The following is a 25,528-nucleotide window of genomic DNA, read 5'->3' as shown; positions in this document are numbered from 1 at the left end:
AAAAAAAAAAATTAGCTACAGAAAAATATTAAGGAGGCTGGTCTATTACATCTTCACGTTTTTTTCTACAAAACACAGTGAGTTTTGAATATTCAATTTTTGAACATATTATTATTTTTATCAAAACAATATAATTTCATCCCCCTTTTCTTCTTACTCTTGGTCTAGGTCGTACGGCCTGTTTGTGACGGCGGGCTGTCCAGGGATAATAATATTAAGATGTGGTATTCTGAATCTTCTTTACCCCCAGGAGAGTTATTAATTTGGGGATTTTTATTTTTGAATACGACACTTTGCTTCATATTATATACCTAGCGGACCCTACAGACGTTGTCCTGCCCGAACGTTGGCTTGCCTGCTATTACCTTGGAAAAAGACATTTCATTGATAAGTAGGTACCTAGGTACTTGTTTATGGTCGAATTCCAAAACATAAAATAAATATTTTTTCAAATATGGCATTCTTTTTGCAAACGTCAAACTCCGGCCTTCTCACCAACAGAGGGGTGTACTTATATAGGAATACGATTTAAATGAATGTTTTGAATTTAATATTATTTTAGTATAACCAAAAATCAAATAAAAAAAAATAAATGGGTAGAAATTATAAGGAATTTAAGGAAAGAATCTGATTGCAATCCATAGAAAACAAATTTTGTTTGTAAACATTCAAAAACAAACTTTTTTTACCCACAAAAAAACATCTTTCCATTTTTTGCAAATGCATTCTTGTCGAATGCAACCCTGGTAGATCGATGAATAAAAACATTTATGCTCCTAACTTCTTTTTTACATTTTCGATTGAGGATTTTAATATCTACGAACACGCACAGCGCAAAGATCTATATTTCTCTGAAAACCGTACGTAAATCGGTTAAGCCGTTTAGGAGGAGTACGGTGACATCACACGTACAGATGAATGATTTATATATAAAGATAGCCAGTCTGATGATTAAACGTCAAATGATACACAAAATTGTTTAAAAAATGGAAAAAAAAACTAATACGATTTGGTCAATTCAACCTAATTAAGGTTTTGGGTAATTTTTAGGGACGCAAAAATGTTCTAAATTAAAATCGTCATTTTTGATTTCACGCGCTCATATTTATTTGACTTTTAATTATCAGTGTGGCCGGAAAAGAAGCCAAGTGCATGCCAAAAACAAAAATTCCCAAATCAAACACTTTCTAGGGCTTAGAGAAGATTCAGAATACCACCCCAAGGCTGCTATTCCAACCGCTCTCCCGGTCGTAGAAAAAGCTTTTATAGCGCGTATTTAGTATGTAAATAAAATAAAGTATTTTCTAGGGCCGTGAGAGCATTCGGAGTACCAGCGCAGTTGTTGTCCTCCCATCTCTTCGGCGGTCTTCCAGTAGCTTAATCACAAATAACTGTCGACGTGCTTAAAAACATGCTTTACATTTGAGCGATCACAATGAACATGCTTAAGTTATCGCAGTCATAAGTCAACGCGTGTGTAATCTCTATTTCAACGCTCGTGTCGGTTTGTTTTTTGTTTTCCTCGTAAATAAATACAGTTCACTGGCGAAAAATCAGTGTTTACTTTAGTAAAATAATACAATATATTGCATTTGCAAAATAGTAAGGAGTACCTAATACAAAATAGTAAAAATTAAATTATAATTACTATGGCGACTGTTTTTCTTGACATTTGGCTTGCCAACCGCCGGTTAAATGCAATAAATACCATGATCAATAATAAATAGCAGTTTTGGAATATTTTCCATATTTACACCGGTGAAATTCAAATATGTGATTGCGCAGCAGGATTATACGCCACGAAACGTAAATATTTTGACACTTAATATTAGATGTTCACGAATGTTGTATTGTGATCGCGAATACGACAAACAACCATGGTGAGAGATTGTTATCACGTCGCTTATTAGCACGTCGATAATTATCTGTGATTGAGCTGCTGGTAGTCTTCTGCTGCAGATGATTTTCGCGAGCCTCGTATCTTCCTTGCGGTCCATATGGTCTTTCCAGAAGCGTTCCCATTCCATTTCCACCTGTTTTCAACACCGCAGACATACCCTATCGTCTAATTTCTGGTTTCGATCCCTAAGAGGTCTATCAGCAATGGATTGTAGGGTTCTCATTTCCGCTACTTTTAGAAGGCTCTTGGTTCTGTTGGTGTCGGCTCTCGCTTCCATTCCGTGGGTCAATGAAAGCATCCACCCCTTTCCCGAAACTGTTCATAAAGACTTGAGTCTTTCTTCAGTTTCGCATATCAATATCAATTTTTTTTTTTTTTAAACTAATTAAGCGGAAATTTAATATTTCTTTACAATCAAACCGCGAAAATAACAAAACAAATAAACTTTAAAAACTTTCATTGTACCCCTCACTGCAGTTTTGTCAGTTTGTGATCAATCAAATACACATGGTCAGCACAATCACCCTTTTCTAATTTCCCAGTATTACAGTGGAGGAATACAGTGTTAGTTCTAAATTGAGACCGCGGCCGTACGCTCCAAATCCCGCATCGGAAAGGAAGAAGAACGTAGTAATACAAACAAATCAATCAAACGACACGAAACCCAAATACATATAGGAAACATTAGAATAATTTGCCCGATACAACATGCACTCAATCATCAGAAGAAAAACAATACGTATGTATAACAAATCACAGTGGAACATCAAATCATCAAGACACTACCGGCAAAATCCTAACACAGATCCTAACATGATCCTTATCGAACTCAGGCGAAATTACTTTTCTTCATAGTACTGAATTCCTCGCAAAAACCATTTTCCTAATACCAACAGTAGAAACAATCCTATGCAAATACCTTAATCGTCCTAACAATCTCACAGACCTTAAAGCAGACGAAACGGGTCCTAGAGCATGATCGGCGCGTGGTTCTCCGTAGGTCAGTATGGATCGGACGCATGTCTTGTATATCCTGACCTTACTTTCAGTTAGCGTGCGATTGTTTCTCCATATAGTGTCACGCAAGCAGCCAGCTGTTACAGTGGCTTTATTAGTCTGTGCTCGTACTTCAGTATATAGGTCACTGTTTCTAGAAATCTCTACACCGAGGTATGGGAACCGCATGCCTTGGTCAATAGCTACATTATCGACGGTCAGTTTGCATCTGCGAAGAAAATTGAAACAAATCAACTATATTACAAAATAAAGTTTGAAGAATTGTTTAAAAAAAAAAAAATTACACACAAAGCTGAAGGAATTCCAACTTCGACAATATTTTGAGTATGTTCAAATATTGTTAGGAAATCCAGTCTGTCTACCAACATTTGGACATACTCGAAACATTGTTGAATTAACCAACTGGTAAATGAAGAAGTTTAAAAATTGGAAAATTGTTTTCAGGCGTTGCCTAGTAGGTGAATTGGTTCCAATTTCCATTGGAACCCCACCCACACGACAAATGTGGATGTTTAAACATGGGCAAAATGGGTAATGTTACACAGTGTGTAAAATGGCCATTTAAACCAGCCAATGACATGTCATAAGTCCTGTAAATGTCTAGACTTCCGTATTCCCTTCTCAAAAATGTTTCCCTTTCTGTTGCAACAAATTTAGAATTATATCTTCTTGAGCCTTGTTCTTCTTACTGCTAGATAAGGTCTTCTTCCGAACGTTTCCACTTCTTTCTGGTCCCCGTTTTTTTTGTGGCTTTCCAATACCTCTTTTGTTTACCCATAGACTTTTAATTTATTCTTTTGGGTGTCCACCTGCCATCATTTTGTCGCGCCAAGTGTTCTGCCCAATGCCAATTTATTTTTGCTGTTCGATTCATGATATCTACGACTCCAGTTCGACCCCTAATTTATTATCCTTAGACATACACCGAGCAACAGCCTTTCCATGGGTCGTTGCGTGCATTTTATTTCTGGCTACTTTTCTGTGTCGCAGACGTGGTTCTAGTCCGTATATCGTCACTGGCAATATACTCGTACTTGATTCGATTAGTCGTTTTACGCGTACTGGAACATATTTAATTTCGAAAACGTCAACTCCGCTGTAAAGTTGTCTTTTCTAAGTTTGACTTTGTGTCCAAGGTATATGGTTCAGAGTTCAGACCCCACTATACCCCAACTTGATTTCCAATTTCTAATAGTGAGTTATTTACAAATCGTTGAAAATGGTCGTCAAAATTTAAATATTTGTGTAAATTATACAAACGCTAGTATTTATTTTTCAATAAAAAAAAGGACAAATAAAAAAAAAACCAACAAATTTGTCAATCTGCGCAAATATCGGCAGCTTTATTCCCTCGATTGAACGCGAACAAAAAGAGGTGTCTAAAATGTTTACTTTCGTGTACTTATCATTTTGTGGCAATCGGGTTTTGGTCCTGTGGCTAGTGTCTCGGACTCACTGACCGAAGGTCTGTGGTTCGAATCCCACTCTACCCCAACTCGATTCCCATTTTCTAATAGTGAGTTATTTACAAGTCGTTGAAAATATCCCTCAAAATTAAATATTTGGGCAAATCATAAGAACGCAAATATTTCTTTATAAAAAAAAAAAATATTGTCGGCCTCGTGGTGTTATGGTCAGTGCATTCGCCTACCATGCAAGAGGTCTCGGGTTCGATTCCCGATATGGTTGATATGAAATATTATTTAAAAGGCTGTTTTTACACTAGAATATTTCATAGTCCCTGGACTGGTACCTGAAGCGTAAGACTGACCACCTTACCTTCATGTAACAAAAATGATCAAGATACGCTGCAATTGGTGTACTAATGCAGTGCCCTATGCAGCATTATGTGCGAAAAGGGAATGTTAATGACGATGACGACTTATTATTCTATTTTAAAGGGTTGTAATAAAATATGTAACGTTGAAGCAAACTCAATATCTTGTAGAGTAGAAAATATTATTTTGAATGACTTTATAGTCTCAATCTTTTTTTTTTGGTGCACATTTTTTAATTTGGAAAAAAATGCACACAATTTATGTTAACACCTAATACGTTAAAATATTTTGAAAATTGTTATTTTTGCAAAATTGTGTAAGTTCATTTGTCATTGATTTTACTTAAATTAATAAGCATGTCACGTCGTCTGTTGGCGCAAAGCTGTCACAGATCATAAAAATATCGTAAATTTAACTGTAAAAATGGTCTTCAATTCAATATACATACTTCCCGGGTGGAGGTCAATACCATAACCAATAATAGAAGCACTTAGAAGCAAATAGAAGCACAGTTGAAGGGAGAAATTCCTGACTGCTCAAGTCATCGTCAATAAATTATTATCATCATCATCATCGGACTCTTATTAGCTGAGGGGTCATTAAAATAGGAAGACACGGAAGCCGATATACTGGGGTATTAGAAACGAAGAGCGAAGAGCGAAAAAAGCTTTTTATACTAATAATAACATAGGTAAAATATTAACAAATTGTAAAGATAAGGATGACAAATTAAATCATTCGGGAATTTATAAATTAAATTGTTTAAATTGCCCAAATTTCTATATTGCAAAAACTTCACGTAAATTTAAAGTTAGAATCAAAGAACATATAAGATGTCTGAGTAATAGTAATTTTTAGAATTCGCAAATCATCTTATATCCGAAAACCATGAATTTAATCAAGAAACGTGTGTAGAAATTTTGCATGTCAATAAAAATGGTTTTCGTTTAGATAATTTAGAACGATTAGAAATTAGTAAAGCCATTAATCAAAAACTTCAAATAATAAATAATCAATTAAATTTAACATCGAGTCCTCTTTTAAAACTATTCCCGTTATGATTTATTTATCTTCTTTCTCTCTCTTTCTTTAAATTTTCTGTCTCTTTCATACAATATTTTATTATATAAATAGCAACGCGTGTAATTATAAATTAGTTGAATTCCTGACGATGAGGTAGTAACCTCGAAACCGGTCGAAGTGTAATTAAAAAAAATAAGTGGTTTATACAAATTTATGAACAAATAAGTGTATTAGATTTTTTTTTTATCAATATTCCTACAGAGATGAGGTAGAATTTTTTCAAATTCAGGATTATCGATATTCGAGCGTTTACAGGGCTTATGACCTGTCATTGGCTGGGTTGAGTGGCCACTTTACGTTTTTTACAACATTCCCCATTCCGCTTATTAGCGAATATCGACACTGGTACCATTTTGATTCTTGTATATATCTTATTAAATGAGAAAGCATTCACTAGCATGTTGGAGCACCATCTATGTATTGATATTGAAGTTAAGTATTTTTAATTAGCATATTACTTTAATATATATACCTACTCCCCCTCGGGAGAAATCCAGATTTGTGTATGTACAAAAATACACATACCAAAAAAATAATGAAGTGTATTAGAAACGAGCTTAGAAAATTCCACCAAAAACGGAATATGACTTATTGACGCCAAAATAAAGTATACATAAAAACCTACCTTCGGTGTTTGAGTATGTCCAAATGCTTGCAGACTGGCTGGATTTCCTCCCTAGGGAGTAATTCATATTTAAATTTATTTCAACAGAGAGGGAAAACATTTTTGAGAAGAAAATATGGAAGTCTAGGCACTTAGACGGCTTTTGACCTGTCATTAGCTGGTTTAAGTGGCCACTTTACACTCTGTGTAACACTCACCATTCTGCCCATGTTTGAACATCCACATTTCCTCAACTCTTCCATCTGTTGACTTTCGTGAAGTAAAGGAGCTGGTAGGTGATTTGGTTCAGCCGGATGAATCTCATCTGCACAATAGGAATTCAGCTCCTTTACTTCACGAAAGTCAACAGATGGAAGTGTTGAGGAAATGTGGATGTTCAAATATAGGCAGAATGGTGAATGTTACACAGTGTGTAAAGTGGCCACTTAAACCAGCCATTGACAGGTCATAAGCCCTGTAGATGCCTGGACTTCTATATTACCTTCTCTTAAATGTTCTTTATCTCTGTTGTAATATGTTAATAAAAACAGCTCCCCAGGGAGTTGAATCCAGTTCTTGTCTACAAAAATTTGGACAAACTCAAAATATTGTTTACTTTTTATGTTTATTAATTTACATATATTTTATTTTTCTTATTTATACTAGTATTTACACGTATATTTAATTTTCTAACTATAAATGGTATATTCTCTTATTTATATTTGTTCTTCAATTTTCAATTATTAACGATATATTTTCAAATGTATATTTATGCTTCAATTTTTATTATTATCGGTATGTTTTCTAATTTATAGTTGTATTGATTTTTTCTAATGTTATTATTATTATTTGAAGTTATTAAGCATCATTTAATGAAATAAAAAAAAACACATGTAAAAAAGAAGGTCCTTCCTAAACACAGGAACTTCCTAGCTAGTCGGGACCTGAAACAAAGAAACTCTGTACCCTTTAAAACAGTGAAATACATAAATAAATAAAATAAATAAATAAATTGAGTGAAACGCTCGAATTAAAATTTTGTACCTGTCTTGTAAAAGCCCTCTCAGCGTATTTAATAAATGAATAAATAATAAATTAACAATATTTAGAGAATGTCTAAATGGTTGAAGACAATGTTCATCATCTTTGTTGAAATATGTTAATTACTATTGTATTGCAAATTATACATTTGACATTTAAAAAAATGTATTACCGATCAAAAGTTCTAACACGACAAAAAAACACCTTTGTATAAAGTTCTACGATTCAGAACAGATAATTTATTAAAATTTTCCATGTAAATTAATACACCAAATATACGAGTATTATAAATATACGTCAGTTTTGATTTTTATGACAAATTTCTTTTCATTGTCCAGTTAACGCGTTTTGGGAGTGTCTCGAACAGAGTTAGATCTTGGTATCCATAGTAATTTATATTCTTTTTTGTAAAAACGCAATGATTAATCGATTCACATATTACACAGAGATGAATAGCATTTTAGAGAAGAGAATATATAAGTCTAAGTATTTACAGGTGGCTGGTTTATGTTTGCACTTAGAATAGGGAAATATAATAATATCGGGTTGTGGTCCCGTGGCTAGTGTTGCGGACTCACGGATCAGAGGTCCGAGGTTCGAACCCCACTCTACCCCAACTTGGTTTCCATTTCCTAATAGTGAGTTATTTACAACTCTTTGAAAATGGCCGCCTAAATTGAAATATTTGGGTAAATTATAAGGTAAATTATAAGAACGCTAATTATAAAAAAACTTTAAAAAAAACATTTTTAAAGTAATTAAGGTCATAAACATAGAATTAAGAAGAGTCCAGAAACCGCATCCGCGCATCTATGACTACTAACTGAACGATGAAATATTATCATCTGTGTCTAGTATACGAAATTTAGGTATTATACTTGACACTAAACTTTCTTTTACAATTTGTACTGAACATGTTATCAATAAATCCTTAAAACTCCTTGGATTTATTAACAGAACTGACTTCAAAAATATCATACCCTTAAAACTCTCTTCTGTTCCCTAGTTCGCCCGCACCTAGAGTATTCCTCTGTTATCTGGTCTCCATATAATGATGTTCACATCAAAAATATTAAATCAGTTCAACATCGATTTTTAAGAAAGATAGGCTGGAGGTTGGGCTTATCCAGAGACCAATATATGTATAATGAGTTAGAAACTAGCTTAAATATATCTTCTCTTCAAGACCGTCGAAATACATCCGACCTTCTAGTCCTGTTTAAAATTCTCAACTCACTCTTTGATGCGCTTGAACTACTGAGCTCAATAAAATTAAATATCCCAACTTATCCCAACCTTAGACAAAATTTACACTTTCATACCGATAACCATAGAACTAACTATGGTTTTCATTCCCCTATGCCCAGAATTCTTAGGTCTACCAACAAACATACCAGTCTTGATTTCTTTGATAACAAGTTGTCCTCTTTCAAACGATCACTGAATCAAATTCAATTATAAACACCTCTCTCCCGCTTCTACTCCCACCAAGTCCTCTACCATTGTGTGTTTCTACTTTCCTTTATAATAATTTTCTATGCATAAATATGTCATTAAAAATGCCCATTGGGCGTATATATAAATAAAAAATATTATAATTCTATGATTTAACATTACTTTTCTTATATTTTTTTGCAGGTTTGGAAGGTTGGAGCAGTTTGCCACGATGGTACAGAAGCTGACATTTGTTTCGACATTCATCTTAATCTGCTTCACAAATGTAGGTGGACGTGAGTACATATTTTATTCTTTTTTCTCCGTCGTTTCCTCATAATAGGGGTCGTGATCTATGGTGGTACCTATGGCCAGCACAAAACGTCTCCATCTCCGTTTTCTGCAGCATGTACCGCCGAGTAAAGGTATCCCTCGGCTATCTCCCCAACTTGGTTACACCAACGAGCAAGTTCCGGAACTTAACTTGTAGTCAGTAAATATGAAGCAGAGTAAAAAGCTGCGACGTACAGTTTTAAATTCACAGTGAAATGGCCAAAATCAAATAAAATTTCAACGCTTAGTCAATTAGTTAATGGTTTACCTCTTCGTTCTAATTCTCAAAGCACCCTCTTAATACACACCCACACTCACACCTCCTTTTCTTTTCTAACTCATAAAGTGTCCATGTGACTCGACTATGGAATCATCCTCTATCCCTTGTCAAAGATGTTACTACAGTATCTCTGTTTAAATTACGTCTGAATAAACATCTCCTTTTTCTTCCATAATCTCTCCTACTTTTCTCTTTCTTCCTTTTTTCGTTGAGTAATAGTATTAATTTCTGGTAATTTATATACAAATACAGTTATTTCTATTTTTGTATATCTTTGTATATTTTTGTATATCTATCTTTTCATTTTAGTTTCTTTTGTTAAATTTAAATTATACAATAACACTGTTATTTTATTGGTTGGTTGGATGAAACTGTCATCTGGCAATAAGCCCGCCAATGTACAATTAACGTTCTGTACAAAAAGTTAAATTAATAATGGTCTTTTTTGCTCTACTACGCGTTTAGCACGGAAATGTTGACGCGACCATGCTCATTTTTAGAACATGCTTTCAAAATATCGTTCTATGAAGCATCATCTCTATTCAATTATACCTCAGTGTTTTGAATTGATTAATTCGCCTAATGTCCCACAGAGTTCATGTCCGGTGAAGCCAAACGTCCCTGCGATACAGACCTCCACAGTTTGGACCTTATCCGCCGGTTTGGGCTGGACCTGCCGGGCGCCAGGGCGAGGTATCCCGGAGTATCTAGGGTCAGGGGGTCCAGCCGACTCCAAACTGCCTACAGGCTGGACAGGAACTCGAACCTCACCCAAGTCACCAGGTACTGTAAGACAGAAATGTCACCTATGTCAGAACATTCATCGATACTGGCTCCCACATATGTTTTAAGAGTAATCAGATCGTCGGATATGCAGATAATCTAAATATTGTTGGAAGATCCTTAACAACCGTCAAGGAAACCTTCTACCCTCTGGAAACCGCTGCGCGCAAGGTGGGCTTGAGAATTAATGAAGGTAAAACAAATTTTATCACTCAAAGTCGAAACCCATCCAACAGAGCAAGAAGTAGCGTGCAGTTCAGAGATAGTTACTCCTTTGAGGCAGTCGACCAGTTTGCGTCGACCAGTTTGCGTACTTAGGCTTTCTTCTCACGGAAGGTAACGAGGAAATTACAGAAATAAAGAAACAGGCAACATAACATATTTCTCCTTGCTGCCAGTGTTTAAGTCAAGAAGCGTCCATAGGAAAAAAAGATAAACCTGTACAAGACCATTATAAGGGCTGCATTGGCGTATACGAAGCACTGACCCTGACAGTAAAGTCGGCTGAGATGCTGGATATGTTTAAAACGGTAGTTTTTCGCCGAATCTGAGGTCCCATGAAAGATGAAGAAGAGTGGCGCATTAGGCATAATGTCAAATTGTACAGCATATATGAAGTCCCTAGTATCTGAACGCACATAAAACTGCTCATGTTGAGATGGGCCAGACACGTACAAAGAATGCCTGACGTGCGAGTAACTAAGAAAGTTATGACTGGGCATACAGGAGGTAAAAGAAGAATCAGAAGACCCAGACTGAGATGGGAGGATGAAGTAAAAAAAATATGCAGCACAGCTTCTACAAGTTGCAAATTGGAAAATGGCTGCTGAGGACAGGGGGAGTTGGAGGCAAAAGTTGAAGGAGGCTAAGGCTTGATTTGGGCTGTAGCGCCATCGAAGAAGAAGAAGTGATGCCGGGAACCATGTTGAGTCTAATTTAAGCCAGGAGTCTGTGTATTTCATTTGCCTCTTTTACTATCTTATTTTTACACAACGAATAGTTTATCCTGAAGATGGCTCCTGCAACGTTAGCCGAACGTCCAATCTACACAGGATCACCCAAAAAGGATGATACAAATTGGCTCCAATGAATGCTTACGGTCGTCGTATAAGATCCATTTCTCATTGCAAGTTACGAGCTGACTCAAAATTTCCATGTTATTGTCAATCTCAATCATTTATCCATTTTGAATCTAGAAAAAATGACATAAAATAGATGCTTACATAAATGATGAACGATTAACTGAAATTGAATAGTTAGGACTAACAATAGACGGACAATTGACATGGATAATTCATATCAACAATTTACTCAGCAATGTAGCGATATTATAGGGTCTTCTTTTTAAATTGAAAACTTTGTTCCAAAAATTGAAAAATTATAATTTGCGAATCCTATGTAAAAACTAAAATATGCCAAATGCAACTACTATGGGGTACATGAAATCAAAATGACATAAACAGATTATAAAGACGGTAAAATAAAATATTAAAGATAGTATAATATGATCTCCCTTATCTAACAGCAACTAACGAAACTAAACAATTAAATGTAACTTAACTCTTTCTACTAGAACCCTTAAAATTTATTCATAATTTAGCCACTGGTATAATTGTAAACAAAGAACTAAAACTTGAAAAAAGATTGAAGTAAACATGGACACGATACGAATTCTCGAACAATATCGTATACAACTTTCTAAAACGAGACAAGGACAGTCGAGACTAATTAATAAACCAGTTACTGAAATTATACAATAAACTAGCAGACAAAACTAAACAAAAGACTCAGACAACCTTAAGTAAACATTTTAAAAGTAGATTATGAATAAAAAAGAGCGTTTTTTTTATGTATGTAATCCGTAAGGGCTTATAATTGAAAAAAAAAAAAAGATGTTGTGGAAGGGATGAAACCGGTCTTGAATTATTCCTAATTCATTTCATTATTCGTCATCATTATTCTATTTCCGCACCTAACGGTGCATATGGCACTGCATTGGTACACTAATCTCAGCGTATCTTGTTCATTTTTGTTACACGAAGGTAAGATGATCAATGATCAGTCTCACGCTTCAGGTACCAGTCCAGGGACTATAAAATATTCTAGTATACTCCTTATCAGCCATGTCGGGAATCGAACCCGAGACCTCTTGAATGGTAGGCGAACGCGCTGACCATTACACCACGAGGTCGGCATTAGTGGATTTACTTATCACTCTTCCTTTTTTTAATTTCTATAATAAATTCTATGTTATTGTTTGGTCTCAGCAAAGCAATGAAGAGAGTTTGGCGTTAGCGGTCATTCAGCTCTCAGGTTACCCACTTCTTAAGCCTCTTTACTTTGCAGCGAGGTGTTCCCGCAAGGGCTGCCGTCAGACTTTTCTCTCGTGTGCACGTTCCGCGCCAGGCGCCCCGTCGCGGGGCGGAAGCCCTGGCTGCTGCTGGCCGCGCGCGACGCCGAGGGGGCCCCCCAGCTGCGGGTGGCGCTGGAGCCCCGCAGCCGCGCCCTGACGCTGACCATGGCCGGCCCGGAGACGTTGCAGGAGGTCACGTTTAACGATGCTCCAGTGAGTAAAACAACCGGAAAATTTTAAAACTTTAAAGATAAAAACAAAAAATGCAACAGCTTATTTTTTTCCTTACTATGAGGCTGCATTTTTGCTACATTTTTGCTACATTCGGCTGCAATTTACCCGTATTGTTTTTGATAAAAAGTTTCTCTTTAAAACATTAACCTATAAAGTAAATACCAACCTCCAATAAAATACAAAGAAATGGGGGATTGAGAATTTCGAACTGTCTTCATTTTCAAGTAATGCAATATACCATACGACTTTGGCCTGCATGCGGGTGGGAATCATCATCATCATCATCATCAGCCGTCTCTTGTCCAATGTCGAACATAGGCCTCCCCCTTTAGTCGCCATATTTCCCTATCCTGAGCCAACCGCATCCAACCACTTCCTGCTACTCGTCTTATGTTATCAGACCAAATACCCAGCATTCTCCTTTCCATGGCTCTCTGCGGGTGGGAATATGACATATGAATAGGTACTCTGGAAATAACAAAATTGACATATTATATTTTATGACCATCGGACTATTTCTTTAATACCGGTATGTTTTCGATATTTTAATTTTTTTTTAAAGAAATATTTGCGTTTTTATGATTAACCCAAATATTTCATTTTGAGGGCCACTTTTAACGAGTTGTAAATAACTTACTATTAGAAAATGGGAATCAAGTTGGGGTTGAGTGGGATTCGAACCACGGACTTTTGAGCCGTGAGTCCGAGACACTAGCCACGAGACCACAACTCGATTCAATGTTTAATCAACCCGACAATTTCAAGTATCGGAAACCCGATATTTTTGCTATGTAAAAATTAATCGCGGTGAATAGTTTCGCAAAAATTCGAAAATAGCTTGAAAGATTTACGTGCTGCCAAATTTTCTAATTAACGTCCTTAAGATTTTTAAATAATAATATCTTCAATATGTTGAGTGGAAAAAAAATTAGAAGCATATATGTGTTTTTCATCGATTTTCCAAGGTTGATTTCGACTAAAATGCATATATTGAAAAATTCGTAGGATGTGGTTATTTTGTAAATTAAAAAAGATTGTACTTTAACATTTACAAATAACTATTGATTGAATACTTACAATTTCTCAATTTCTACATATTTCCTTATTTTTAATGGTTTTTAGTAATGCTTAAATAATTTTAACTGACATTTGATATGTTTTTGTAAAAAAGGATTCTTACTCAAAATGCACCACTGTTGGTAATAAAGCAGTGTTAAAATTTTTGCAAAAAGAATTCTATATTTCAAAATCAATTATTTTATTCATTATTTTTGTATTATATTGGAAAAACCCATGTAAAAAAAATGTGTGAAAATTATTGTGAAATACACATGTACCTACCTATTAAGTAAATAAATGTCCCCCCATTTTTAACCCCTTCAGCCGCCACTGGAAAATGGTGGTAATTTTACAGTTGTAGATAAGGGTTTCAATTGCCTGAGTATACAGTGCGACCAATTGTGCAACAAAAAGATAAAATAAAAATACCTAAATTTCAGTTTCGGTTTTGACTTGTTTCGGTCGGTCACTTCTAAATTGCCCTTCGCATTTTTTTTATCGGCAATACATGCTTCTGTTTTACTTCTATCACCATATACACTAAATGAATGATGTTTGTTTGCCCAGGTATTCGACAAATCCTGGCACAAGCTTGTTTTGACCGTCCAGCGAGGAACCGCCTTTCTTTGGGTGGACTGCACCCCCGTCAGCTCCGGGACATCCAACACTCTTGCAGATGCCCCACTGATCGTCCCAGCTTTAGATCCCAAAGGCTACGTGTCGCTGGCACAGACCGCGGAAATGGTAAATAAACAAAATGTATTTTAAAAACTAACCGTAAGAACATAGGAAAATAAGAAACGTAATCCTTCAAAGAAAAAAAAATGGAAATTAAGAAATACTTTAGTTCATCGCAATACTCGAACCTTTTTGGTTGCGTTGGTATGTTTATTGTGCATTGCACATTTTAATAGGTTGCTGTGTTAAATTTATTACTACTGACTGAGCCCTAGTTAGAATGTTGTAATTATTCTTCTGTGGGTACAATATTTTTTTCTCCGGCCCAATACGATCTGAAGTGTCAGCGAATATATGTGATTTGATATTCCCAGCGCGATCGCTTATAATTTATTATAGCGATCAATAAGTCATTACAATTCACTGTGTCGTGTTACCGTGTGAATTATCATAAAAAAACCGACAATTACCAATCTGACCACAGGATCTGATAGAACCTGCCGCGACCAGAGAAGTTCGATCATTAAGGTTGGAAGAAGCCCAGTACAAGGTGGGTAATTGCATTAATTTGTATTGGGGTTCGGTGGTAGAGTAAGTTAAGATAACACAAAGCAACGCTGAATTCTGCGAACCAACAAAAAATCAATATTTGTCAGATAAATCAGTCTATCCGCTATTTGGCGAGTGGCGCAATCACTTTTGATTGTGCAAAACCATCAAATCGCGCATTTTTTTTGTATGAAACTGTGATATTCCCCAATCAATTTAATGTCTGTATTTAATTTCTATTGTATTTTTGTCTCCAGGTACCTCATGCGGTGAGTAAAGAAGTGTTCTTCGATTAAGATTTAGTTTGTCCAAGGTATTTTCACATTGGTTAGATTTTCTAGAACACTTGCTTCCTTCTATACTGAAATCTCTCTGAGATGGTCTAGACTCCTTATACCTTACTTATCCCAGCTTTTCAAGGCAGATTTAAACGTTTTGCTGTTTACTAGAGATTATAATTAATTACAAATGCTCCAATAAGTGCTTTTGAATTCCATATTTTCTTCTGTGATGGCCCATTGCTTTTCTTAGTCTATAAGCCCATATTTTATGCTATTTTCCAGAATTTACTTTTAAATCTTGATTTACGAAAATCAGATACTATTGTTTCCAAATTAACATACAGTTATTAAATAATGCTATCGTCATTGACATATAATACATAGGCAGGGGCAAACCGGGTATAGAAGCGATTATGCGCAGCTTATTATTATATTTGACTAACCATAATAATGTTTTATTGTAACTTTATTTACAGAAAAACAAATAAATAATTAATATTTATTTCAAATCATTTCCACCATTTGTATTTTTATCCTAATATTAATAAAGCGCGCCAGCGCCTGTGGTGAGCCAAGAAACTGGCCGATTATTCCAGCTTATTTTTTCACACAAATAAGTATACTATATTTTGTGCGGGTTTTTTCTCCTAGATTAAACTTGCAGATTACACAAATTATTTGAAGATTCTTGATTTTGAAAACAGCATTTCAAACATTGTTTCTTAAGGACTTTTTTTTCTTTGAGATGGTACTTTTGACATAAGACGATAATTACTTTCATTCGTCATATTGCAGGACATATAGCGCTCCACGCGACCGTTTTTAGCACTATTAATTACTAGAACAATTCAGCCAGTTGACATTTCAATTGAATACCTAATATCGACTGAATCCATAGTGGTATTTTTTATTTATTTTTAATGAATTACATATTAAAGTAGTGGATAATATATCTCTATAATATCACAAAGTTACATCGTTTGAGTTGATTTCATGGATTAGATTTGTTGTATCACACAGAACCACAGAAAAATATCAATTTATAGTAAATATTACTTACATTATATTATGTACCTCCTATGTAGGTACTAATATATATTTTTTAAAGCTTACCTGTAAATAAAATCACCATTCGCCACTGATACATAGCCTATAGAGTAAAATATTTTTAAAAAAAGTGACACGAACACGTTACTATTACGTTACCCATAGTTACTTAGTACAGTTTATTTACACCAAAACTGCGTTCAACGAGCAAATGCAATGCAAATGCTACCAAAAATGAAATGTTACCCATTTTTGGCAAATAAAATAAAAAGTGTATTTAAGTTAACAATCAATATTCGTTTTTGGTAGATCCCAATCGGGTTCTTACCTTAAATTCCTTATAATATCGACTCATTTATTTATTTTCACTGGATTTTTAAGAACGAAAAAATAACATTAACTCACGTTAATTACATTTTAAAAACGTATTCTCATCAGTGCGCCACTGTTACTAAAAAGAGCTTCGCAATTGCGCCGCTAGGCGTAGTTTGACGTTTAAAAAAAAAATTGTTTTAAGCTTTGTAAATCGTTCATGAACAAATATTTACAAACGAAAAGTTGTACAATCAGTTTTACAATATTTATCTGAAAGGTTTGGATACAAGTAGGCATTTTTATTTCGATTCTAAACGTCACACCTGTCGAAGAACGACTAAATACGCGATGGCATTACATTTCATGTGTAATTAACAAACGAATGTTTAAGTAGCAAATGAATTACTTAAAAATTAAATTGTTTTTCCATCTGTTAGATTGTCGAAGAAACAATATGGAAATTTCGTTAGTATTGCCAGGGTAGATTTTTTTTAACCCTACTTTGCTCATTTAATAAAAGAACTAATGAAAATTAGACCTCGTATTAAATAACGCCGTGGGGGACATTTGAACGACATTATCTTTAAAACATGAAATATTATTTAACATGATATAAAAGTATCCGTTTTGTGTCAAATAAAATTTGTTTTATATTTTCAGTTCAAAGTTCAAAAATTCAATTACTCTTATTAAATGACCCTTTATTTATATAATCTGTAGTGTCAATCAGTGTTTCCGCGTGCACAATAAAATTTTAGAGAAATTAACAGATTGCTTTTTTTTAACCTTGCATTTGTGTTGTGATTAATTTTTTTTCCCATCAAGCAACATTACCCGGCGACTTAACGTATGCGCGCGGCGAAAGTGTGTCTGAGTGGGGGAACTATTGGACACAGTCCGATGTATTCAAATATGATTCTACGCTCCTTCTGGACTATTCTTAATTCTATGCCTGTATGTTTTAATACGTCAATGGCTATCGTAATAAAAAAATGAAATTTTACTTGCAATCTTCTGCAAAACTTGTGACTAGAAAAAAAAACTTGTGACTACAATCGTAATAACAAAACTAGCCATCATTTAAAAATATTCATGATTTAAGCTGCTCCTAATTTCAATTCTTCATTCAAACCTTTACAGTTTGGTGTTTTCTTCTCGTTCTATCTATCGACTTCCTTTACACAAAAAACTTATGGATGAACTTTCTTCCTGTCTGATTTCTTTGAACGATTAATGAATAGAAAATTTAAAAATTTGTTTATTCTAGATTGATCTCCAATGGATGGTTGTGAGTTGTGACGCAACAGCCGAAAAAGATCATTGCGAAGAGTTACCGGTAAGCATAAACTCATAATGAATAAACTCGCAAGCAACGAGCTATCAAACTCGACTTCTTTTTAAATGCAACAACTGATTGTCTTATTTTGTGTGTGATTGAATATTTAAATTTGCACAATTTTTGAAACAATTTTGACAATTAAATTGAAGCGGGTTGTGGTCCCGTGGCTAGTATTGCGGACTCACGGATCAGAGGTCCGAGGTTCGAACCCCACTCTACCCCAACTTGATTCCCATTTTCTAATAGTGAGTTATTTACAACTCCACCAAAATTGAAATATTTGGGTAAATTATAAAAACGCTTTATAAAAAATATAAAAAAATCACTGCCGATTTTGGCTTTCCCCAAGGTGGCCACCTAGGACCCGAATGAAAACGTACTTCATTAAATTAATATTGTTGATATTTTTAATTAGATATTCCAACCAGCAGCTACTGCTCCGGCAGAAAAACTCATACAACCTCCTCCATGTGAAATGGTATGTCCACAAGGACCACCAGGATTTAACGGAACTATGGTAAATTCTTATTTTGCTTTAAACCTTTTTATATAAATAATGTATAAACTGCCTTAAAACATGTTATCTTACGTAATAAAGGATAAAATAATCAAACTTATCTTATATTATACACACCCGTATACCTATTTTTTCTTTTGCTTATCAGCCCGTTTCTCTCCACTGCTGGATAAATGCCTCCTTCAATTTTTGTTCATATCTTTTTGTCCTGAGCTCTGTTCTGTTTCCACCCATGTCTCGCAAATTCAATGATGTCATCAGTCCATCTATTTGTGGTCTTTACACAATCCTCTTATTTTCAAAGGATCTCCAATTCAGTATTCTGGGGGTCCACCTATCGATTTCATATCTCCCAATGCTATTTTTGTCTTCCCCCTCTTTATGCAATATCAGTAGCTTTTATATGGCGTCTTATTTATTATTATTTACTTTTTTGTATCAAAATAGGGCAGGAATTCTAATTACAGTGGTGAATAACAGCATAGAATACCAAAGCTTGTATCATCATCAGGAATTGAATCTTCCATGCGTGAGTCAAGCGTCTTAACCTCTGTAGTGGTGTACCACGGAGGCCGCTTTAATTTCCTCATTCCTTATTCGGTCTTTTAAGAAGACGTCAAACATTCGCCTTCCCATAGACTGCTGAGTGCACTTAATTTTTTAGACACTCCCGGCAGTGAGTGACATGGTTTTAAGACCGTATGTTGTAACCAGCAGAACACCACAAGATAAAGGTTTAAGCTCTTTTACTTCACAGAAGTCAACAGATGGAAGAGTTGAAGATATGTGGATGGTCAAACATAGGCAGAATTGTGAATGTTACAGTGTGTAAAATAGCCACTTAAACCAGCCAATGACAGATCATAAGCCCTGTAAATGCCTAGACTTCCATATTCCCTTCTCAAAAATGTTTTCTCTCTCTGTTGCAACAAATTTGAACACCACAAATATTAAAAACTTTAGCATTCAGATTGTTTGGGATTTCCCTTTTTCCGATACACGTGTTTCATCAGTTTTCCAAAAGCATGTTCTCAGATCTACAAAATTTAAATAAATATTTAAAAACCAAATGCTGATTTTGTATAAATAAAGCTAATGATTAAAACTGGTGTACTTTTAAAATTCCAACATCCTTTGAGAATGAATAATATACTTTATTAAAAATGATTCAAACACTGCACAAAAATGTGAAAATTTTAATTTAGATAAGATAAAATTTTAGTTGATGGGAAAAACTTTTTAAAACGACACTGAGATTCATGTAGAATGATTTTTAATTTTTATAATTTATTATAATTTAGGGTCCACCAGGGCCTCAAGGACTTATGGGTCCTCCCGGACCTAAAGGGGATATTGGGGCTCAAGGGATTCGAGGACCCCAGGGATGGACAGGAGAACAAGGAAGACCCGGGCCAGCGGTAATTACTTTACTATGCTTTCTTTATCATATACTCAGACTTGACATATTTAATACAAATGTGCCATATTTGCTATATTACTTGTATTATTGTATGATTGAAGCTTTACAAAATGATAATAGAGGCTGATTTTGTCGAAACTGATACTTTGAAATGAAATCACTAAAATGTTTTTCCCAACGCTGGCTGATGCTGCAAACTTCCGTCATCATCACCAAAGTACTTTCGAAATGACCCAAATTTTTACCGGACACGGAGCTATGAGAAGTAAACTATATAGGTTTAAATTAAGGAATGATGACTATTGTCCATGCGATGATATTTCTTCACAGAGTATCGAACATCTGTTATTTCAGTGCCCATTTTTCAGTTTGCAACGCCATAATCTTGAAGCAGAATGCAGGAAAGATGGAATATCCTTAACAGATATCCACAATGTAGTTAAACGTAGTTATCACGCGCCATTGTTCTTGAACTTTGCAACAATGGTGATTGGACTCATAAAGGTAATAAACCAAAATCAGTGATCGAACATCCCATTTCCAAGACAAACTAAAACAATTTTTTCCGAGTACCTAAGCCTTGTACGTGACACGTAAGGCCACTATATACAGGGGTCCAAATATATATATAAAAAAAAATATTTAAAAAAAGATACTTTGAAATGATTCAACTCTTGCTTGTATAATGGCAGTACTCCCACATTATACATCTTAGCTCCTTACCAAAACTAAAAATACCAAACTTCTTAGTTTTGAGAGTAAGCACTTGAGAAGAATATTAGGTATAAGGTGGTTCTGTTAAATTACTAACATTGAACTCCGAAAACGGACGCAGCGGCCTCCTATAACAAGCGATTTGAGGATGCGATGGTAGACCTGGCATGGACACGTACTGCGGATGCTTCAGGAGAGCTTAAAACCAAGTTGCCTCTTCTTCACACCTGCGGGCTCCCGCCGTCCTGGATGCCAGTCGATGACGATCTTGAGGCTTTATTCAGGGCAACTAAGGGACGTGGGAGAAGACTGTAGGGCTGGCTAGCGAAAGAGTTTATTGTTGTTTTGTTTATTTATTTAACGAATATTGTCCATTTATACAATTCATAGGGTATTAATATTACAATATAAAAATAGTTAAAAACCTCAGAGTAGTAATGCGTAACCTAGAGAGGAGCCCAAACGTAGGAAAACCATTATATGACTATTGGGTATAAAGTTAGCTACAGTTCGCAGCAAAACAATGTGCCGTACTCAGGTCGAGAATTGCCAAATAGATATTAATTTGCATTGTAATTACTTTTAAATATATACCTGTGTATTTATCATTGCAGGGTTATTCCAATCTGTTTTATAAAACTGAAAATACATGTTTGTGTTTATTTTTTATTTATTTATTTATTCATTTTATTCACAATATATTTATGTTATATTTATTGAAGCATAAATCCCAACTCCATGGAACCAATGTCAGAGTTCGTTTGTTTGTCCGTCACATCTCTGAAATAGTGAGTCGTAGCGGCCTGAAATTTGGACACGTCATTTTAGATGCGATTTCAAGGTTAACGTTGCTATTTTCGAGTAAAATTTTAATCGACCTCTACTAGATAAAAACTCAAACATTATATGGATGCCTAGTGCGGCCCTGACATATTGCCCATAATCAACTGTTTTCATCAACAGTAAACATACTTTAATTCATAATTTTATCCCCTAAATTGAGAAAAAATAGTATCTTAAGTAAATATGTTGGTATAAGGAAAGCTTAAGCTTAGTTTTTAAGCAACATAATATACGTGTGAAAACAATAAATGCCAAAAATCAATGTAAATCATGGAAAAATATTCTAAATCGATTACCTGTGAAAACTGACTCCTTTAACACCTTTGACGCTTCTACTGCTGCAACCAAACGTACTGCAATTCACCATACTCGATTTTTATTTATTATAACGTAAATATCCAAGTTATTTACAAACAAAGCTAAACCCAGATACAAAAGCATCCGATCGCACCGTTATGTTTATGTTGTCAAATAAAACAAAATGGCCACCAATTGGTTGCTAACCAACATCGCTTGCGTTCTATGAAACATAGTGATAAGGCTTCTCTCTAGGTTACGCATTATTACTCTGAGTTAAAAACATTAAAAAATAGAAGCATGAAGCATTGACAAACATAACAGACATCAAGACAAGATATGGACTATTTATTTACTGCTCGTTTAAATCGTTGTAATCACAAACCAAAAAAGTCCAGATCTTGTCTTGAGGTAACAACAAAGAAGGGTTATTAGACAAATAAGGCCATAAATTGTTTTTTGCCGATCGATGAACAGTACTTCATTGTTTTTAAACTTACGAGTCGGAACGTGGAATGATGATGATCTTGATGATCTAAGTTATTGACTGTCAACAAAAGTTTTACGCTAGTTTCTTTCCAGGGTCTGTTGGGTCTCCAAGGGTTTCCTGGAATTAGGGGTCTTCAAGGACTGTCGGGTCCCAGAGGGGTTCCGGGAAGAAACGGAACCGACGGAGTATCCGGTACACCAGGTTTTCCAGTAAGTAAAAAGGAGTTTTGAACAGATGCTTATATAATTCAAGAAATGCTGATTTGGATTTAGAATTGGAGTAGACTGAACGAATCATATCTCTCGATTTTTTTATTGGTACTAACTATCAAAAACTACACCGAAAAGCCAATGAATAGACATCACAATAAATGATGTTAAACCGTCACCATTTAAGAATGCCTGGTTTAGAGATAGGGACAGGGGGCCTTATGCTGGACTCGTTTGTCTTTAGAATCGTATGCGACTTCCGTAATTCGACGAGTGACAGCATTCGTGAACCACCCATACGAATGCAGTCGATTGAAAACCAATCGATTTTATCTCGAGTGCCCCAAAACACTCGACATTGACGATCGAATGCGACATCGTAACTTTAGCTGTCAAACTTCTTTCTTGTAAAACGCTCGGCATTCATGTTTGAATGACAAGTAGGTATTTTGGTTGTATTTTAACTAAAAATTTACAACACTGATCAATGTTATGATGATGACGTATCAAAAAATGAGCGGCAAATACAACTGTACTTATTTTAAATCCATTATCAAATGAAGTTTCACTAGGAACATGATTTCAAAATTATTTTATCGCTCGCCAATGTCAAAATACATATTTGAGATACATATTATGCGATATGTTTTTAAAATTCATGAAATAAATATAAAATATAACTAATAACGTGTAGTTTTCTTTAATTTTTTTCATAATATTCCGTAAACAAAAAATTAAACGGAAGAAGTCAAGAAACAATAAAAATTTACGTGGGGCAGGAGAGCCATAGGCCATAGATAAATACGGATTTGCTAGTGTTGCCACTTTCTCATTCGTCTTTGTTATTGGATTGCCGGAGGATTTTCAAGAAAAGCATTATGACAAAGCAATCGAGATGCCCAATCGACTATTGTCGAGTGGGTGACAAAATGTCACATCTTTCCAGCAACATTAAAACCAGAAGCCTTATGCTGAAAAGATATATCTTTATATATATAATTCCTCTGTACGTGTGATGTCACTGAACGCCTTCTAAACGGCTTAACCGATTTACGTGCGGTTTTCAGAGAAATGTAGATCTTTGCGCTGTGCGTGTTCGTAGATATGAAAATCTTCAATATAATTTGTAAAAAAGAAGTAAAGAGCATAAATGTTTTATTCATCGATCTACCAGGATTGCGTTCGAGGAGAATGCATTGACAAAAAAATTGAAAGATTTTGTTTTTTTGTGTATAAAAAAAGTTTGTTTTTGAATGCTTACAAACAGCATTTGTTTTTTATGGATCTCAATCAGATTTTTCCTTAAATTCCTTATAATTTCTATCCATTTATTTATTTTTACTAGATTTTTGGTAATACTAAAATAATATTAAATTCAATACATTTTTAAAAATCGTATTCCCACATAAGTACACTCCTCTGTTGGTGAGAAGACCGGAGTTTGACGTTTGCAAAAAGAATGCCATATTTGAAAAAATATTTATTTTATGTTTTAGAATTCAACCATAAACAAGTACCTAATTCAATTTGATATTTGAATATTAACAATTTTTCTTTTCGAAATTTAATCACAAACAAGTACCTCTTTTTCCAAGGCAAGCCAACGTTCGGGCAGGACAACGTCTGTCGGGTCAAAAGGTCAGCTAGTATAATATTTATTGGAAATGTGCTGCCCTGTGTGAGTATGTTAATAATAAAAAAAAATAACAGAGACATTGGATCCGAGGTGTGGGGACAACGATTCTGTCTATATCCTCCTCATTAATCTGCAGAGTTTGTATTCCTTAGGAATAATTTTGTTAGTGTCAGCATTTTGGCAACTGTTATTACATCGTCTTCTTCCTCATATCATTTTGTGTTTGATTTGATACTTGTTCTCATAGAATTAAGAATTAGCCCAGAAGGAGCGTAGAATCATATTTGAATACATCGCATTATGTCTAATAACCCCCCCACTATGCTCTACTTTTGCATAGTGGGGGGGGTTATTAGACACAATGCGATGGGAAAAAAAAATAATCATAACACAAATGCAAGGTAAAAAAAAACAATCTGTTAATTTCTCTAAAATTTTATTTTGCACGCGGAAACATTGATTGACACAGCAGGGTTGATATGTAAAGGGTCATTTAATAAGAGTAATTGAATTAATGAACTTTGAACTTTAAATATAAAACAAATATTATTTGACATAAAACGGATATTTTTAAATCATGTTAAATAATATTTGATGTTTTACGATAATGTCGTTCGAATGTCTCCCACTGCGTTTAATCATAGGTCTAATTTTCATAAGTTCTTTCTTTCTTTTTAGTAAAAAAAATACTACCCTGGGAACACTAACAACATTTCCATTTTGTTTCTTCGACAATCTGACAGATGGAAAATAATTAAATTTTTAAGTAATGCATTTGCTACTTAAACATTTGTTTGCTAATTACACATGAAATGTGATACCATCCTGTTTCTTCTTGATCCCAGCAGTATTTCTACACTTTAGAAGGACACGGCATAGTTAAATTTAAATCAGGAGTTGCGTACTGAGCGACGTCTACACTAAAACTAATAGGTCAAAACTTAAACCTACTCATTTATGAGTAGTTTTGTCACCTTCTGTTTGATGTGCGTATGCGGTTTCTGGACTATTCTTAATTCTATGCTTGTTCTCTTTATAATTTATAATTATCTTAATTTTTTTAGGGTATTGCTGGAGTACCAGGTCTCAAAGGGGAGCCCGGGCTGATTGGGCGACCAGGAGTGCCAGGCGAGATGGGTCCTCCAGGTCTCCAGACCACAATCAATGGATCTTTGCTCCAGGGTCCCGAGGGGGCCAAAGGGGAACCGGGTGGTAATGGACTACCGGTAAGAAAAACTGCCGTGTCGATCGTCAAGTTAACTATTCATACTAGTCTAAAAAATCGAGATTAAAC

General features: G+C 34.9%; 1 protein-coding gene across 1 annotated transcript in view; it reads left to right on the top strand.

Annotated features, from left to right (window-relative positions):
• LOC148278851 (collagen alpha-1(XX) chain-like) overlaps window positions 1-25,460 on the top strand; it is a gene marked incomplete at its 3' end in the record, with an annotated part of 41,929 nt that extends 16,469 nt beyond the window's left edge. The window contains exons 3-11 of the mRNA XM_088230775.1: window positions 9,062-9,153; window positions 10,064-10,253; window positions 12,600-12,819; window positions 14,467-14,658; window positions 18,037-18,105; window positions 18,524-18,625; window positions 19,927-20,043; window positions 22,482-22,598; window positions 25,299-25,460. Of these exons, the coding sequence (XP_088086901.1) occupies window positions 9,062-9,153; window positions 10,064-10,253; window positions 12,600-12,819; window positions 14,467-14,658; window positions 18,037-18,105; window positions 18,524-18,625; window positions 19,927-20,043; window positions 22,482-22,598; window positions 25,299-25,460 (1,261 nt within the window). The remainder of the gene's footprint in view (window positions 1-9,061; window positions 9,154-10,063; window positions 10,254-12,599; window positions 12,820-14,466; window positions 14,659-18,036; window positions 18,106-18,523; window positions 18,626-19,926; window positions 20,044-22,481; window positions 22,599-25,298) is intronic.
• Window positions 25,461-25,528: the final 68 nt, after the last annotated feature.

The sequence above is a fragment of the Micrasema longulum genome, unplaced genomic scaffold (genome assembly GCF_059751315.1).
Source record: "Micrasema longulum isolate JH-2025_06_02 unplaced genomic scaffold, ASM5975131v1 h1tg000818l, whole genome shotgun sequence".
Taxonomy (NCBI): Eukaryota; Metazoa; Arthropoda; class Insecta; order Trichoptera; family Brachycentridae; genus Micrasema; species Micrasema longulum.
The sequence above is the reverse complement of the archived record's forward strand: the minus strand, read 5'-3'. Positions and strand labels throughout refer to the sequence as shown.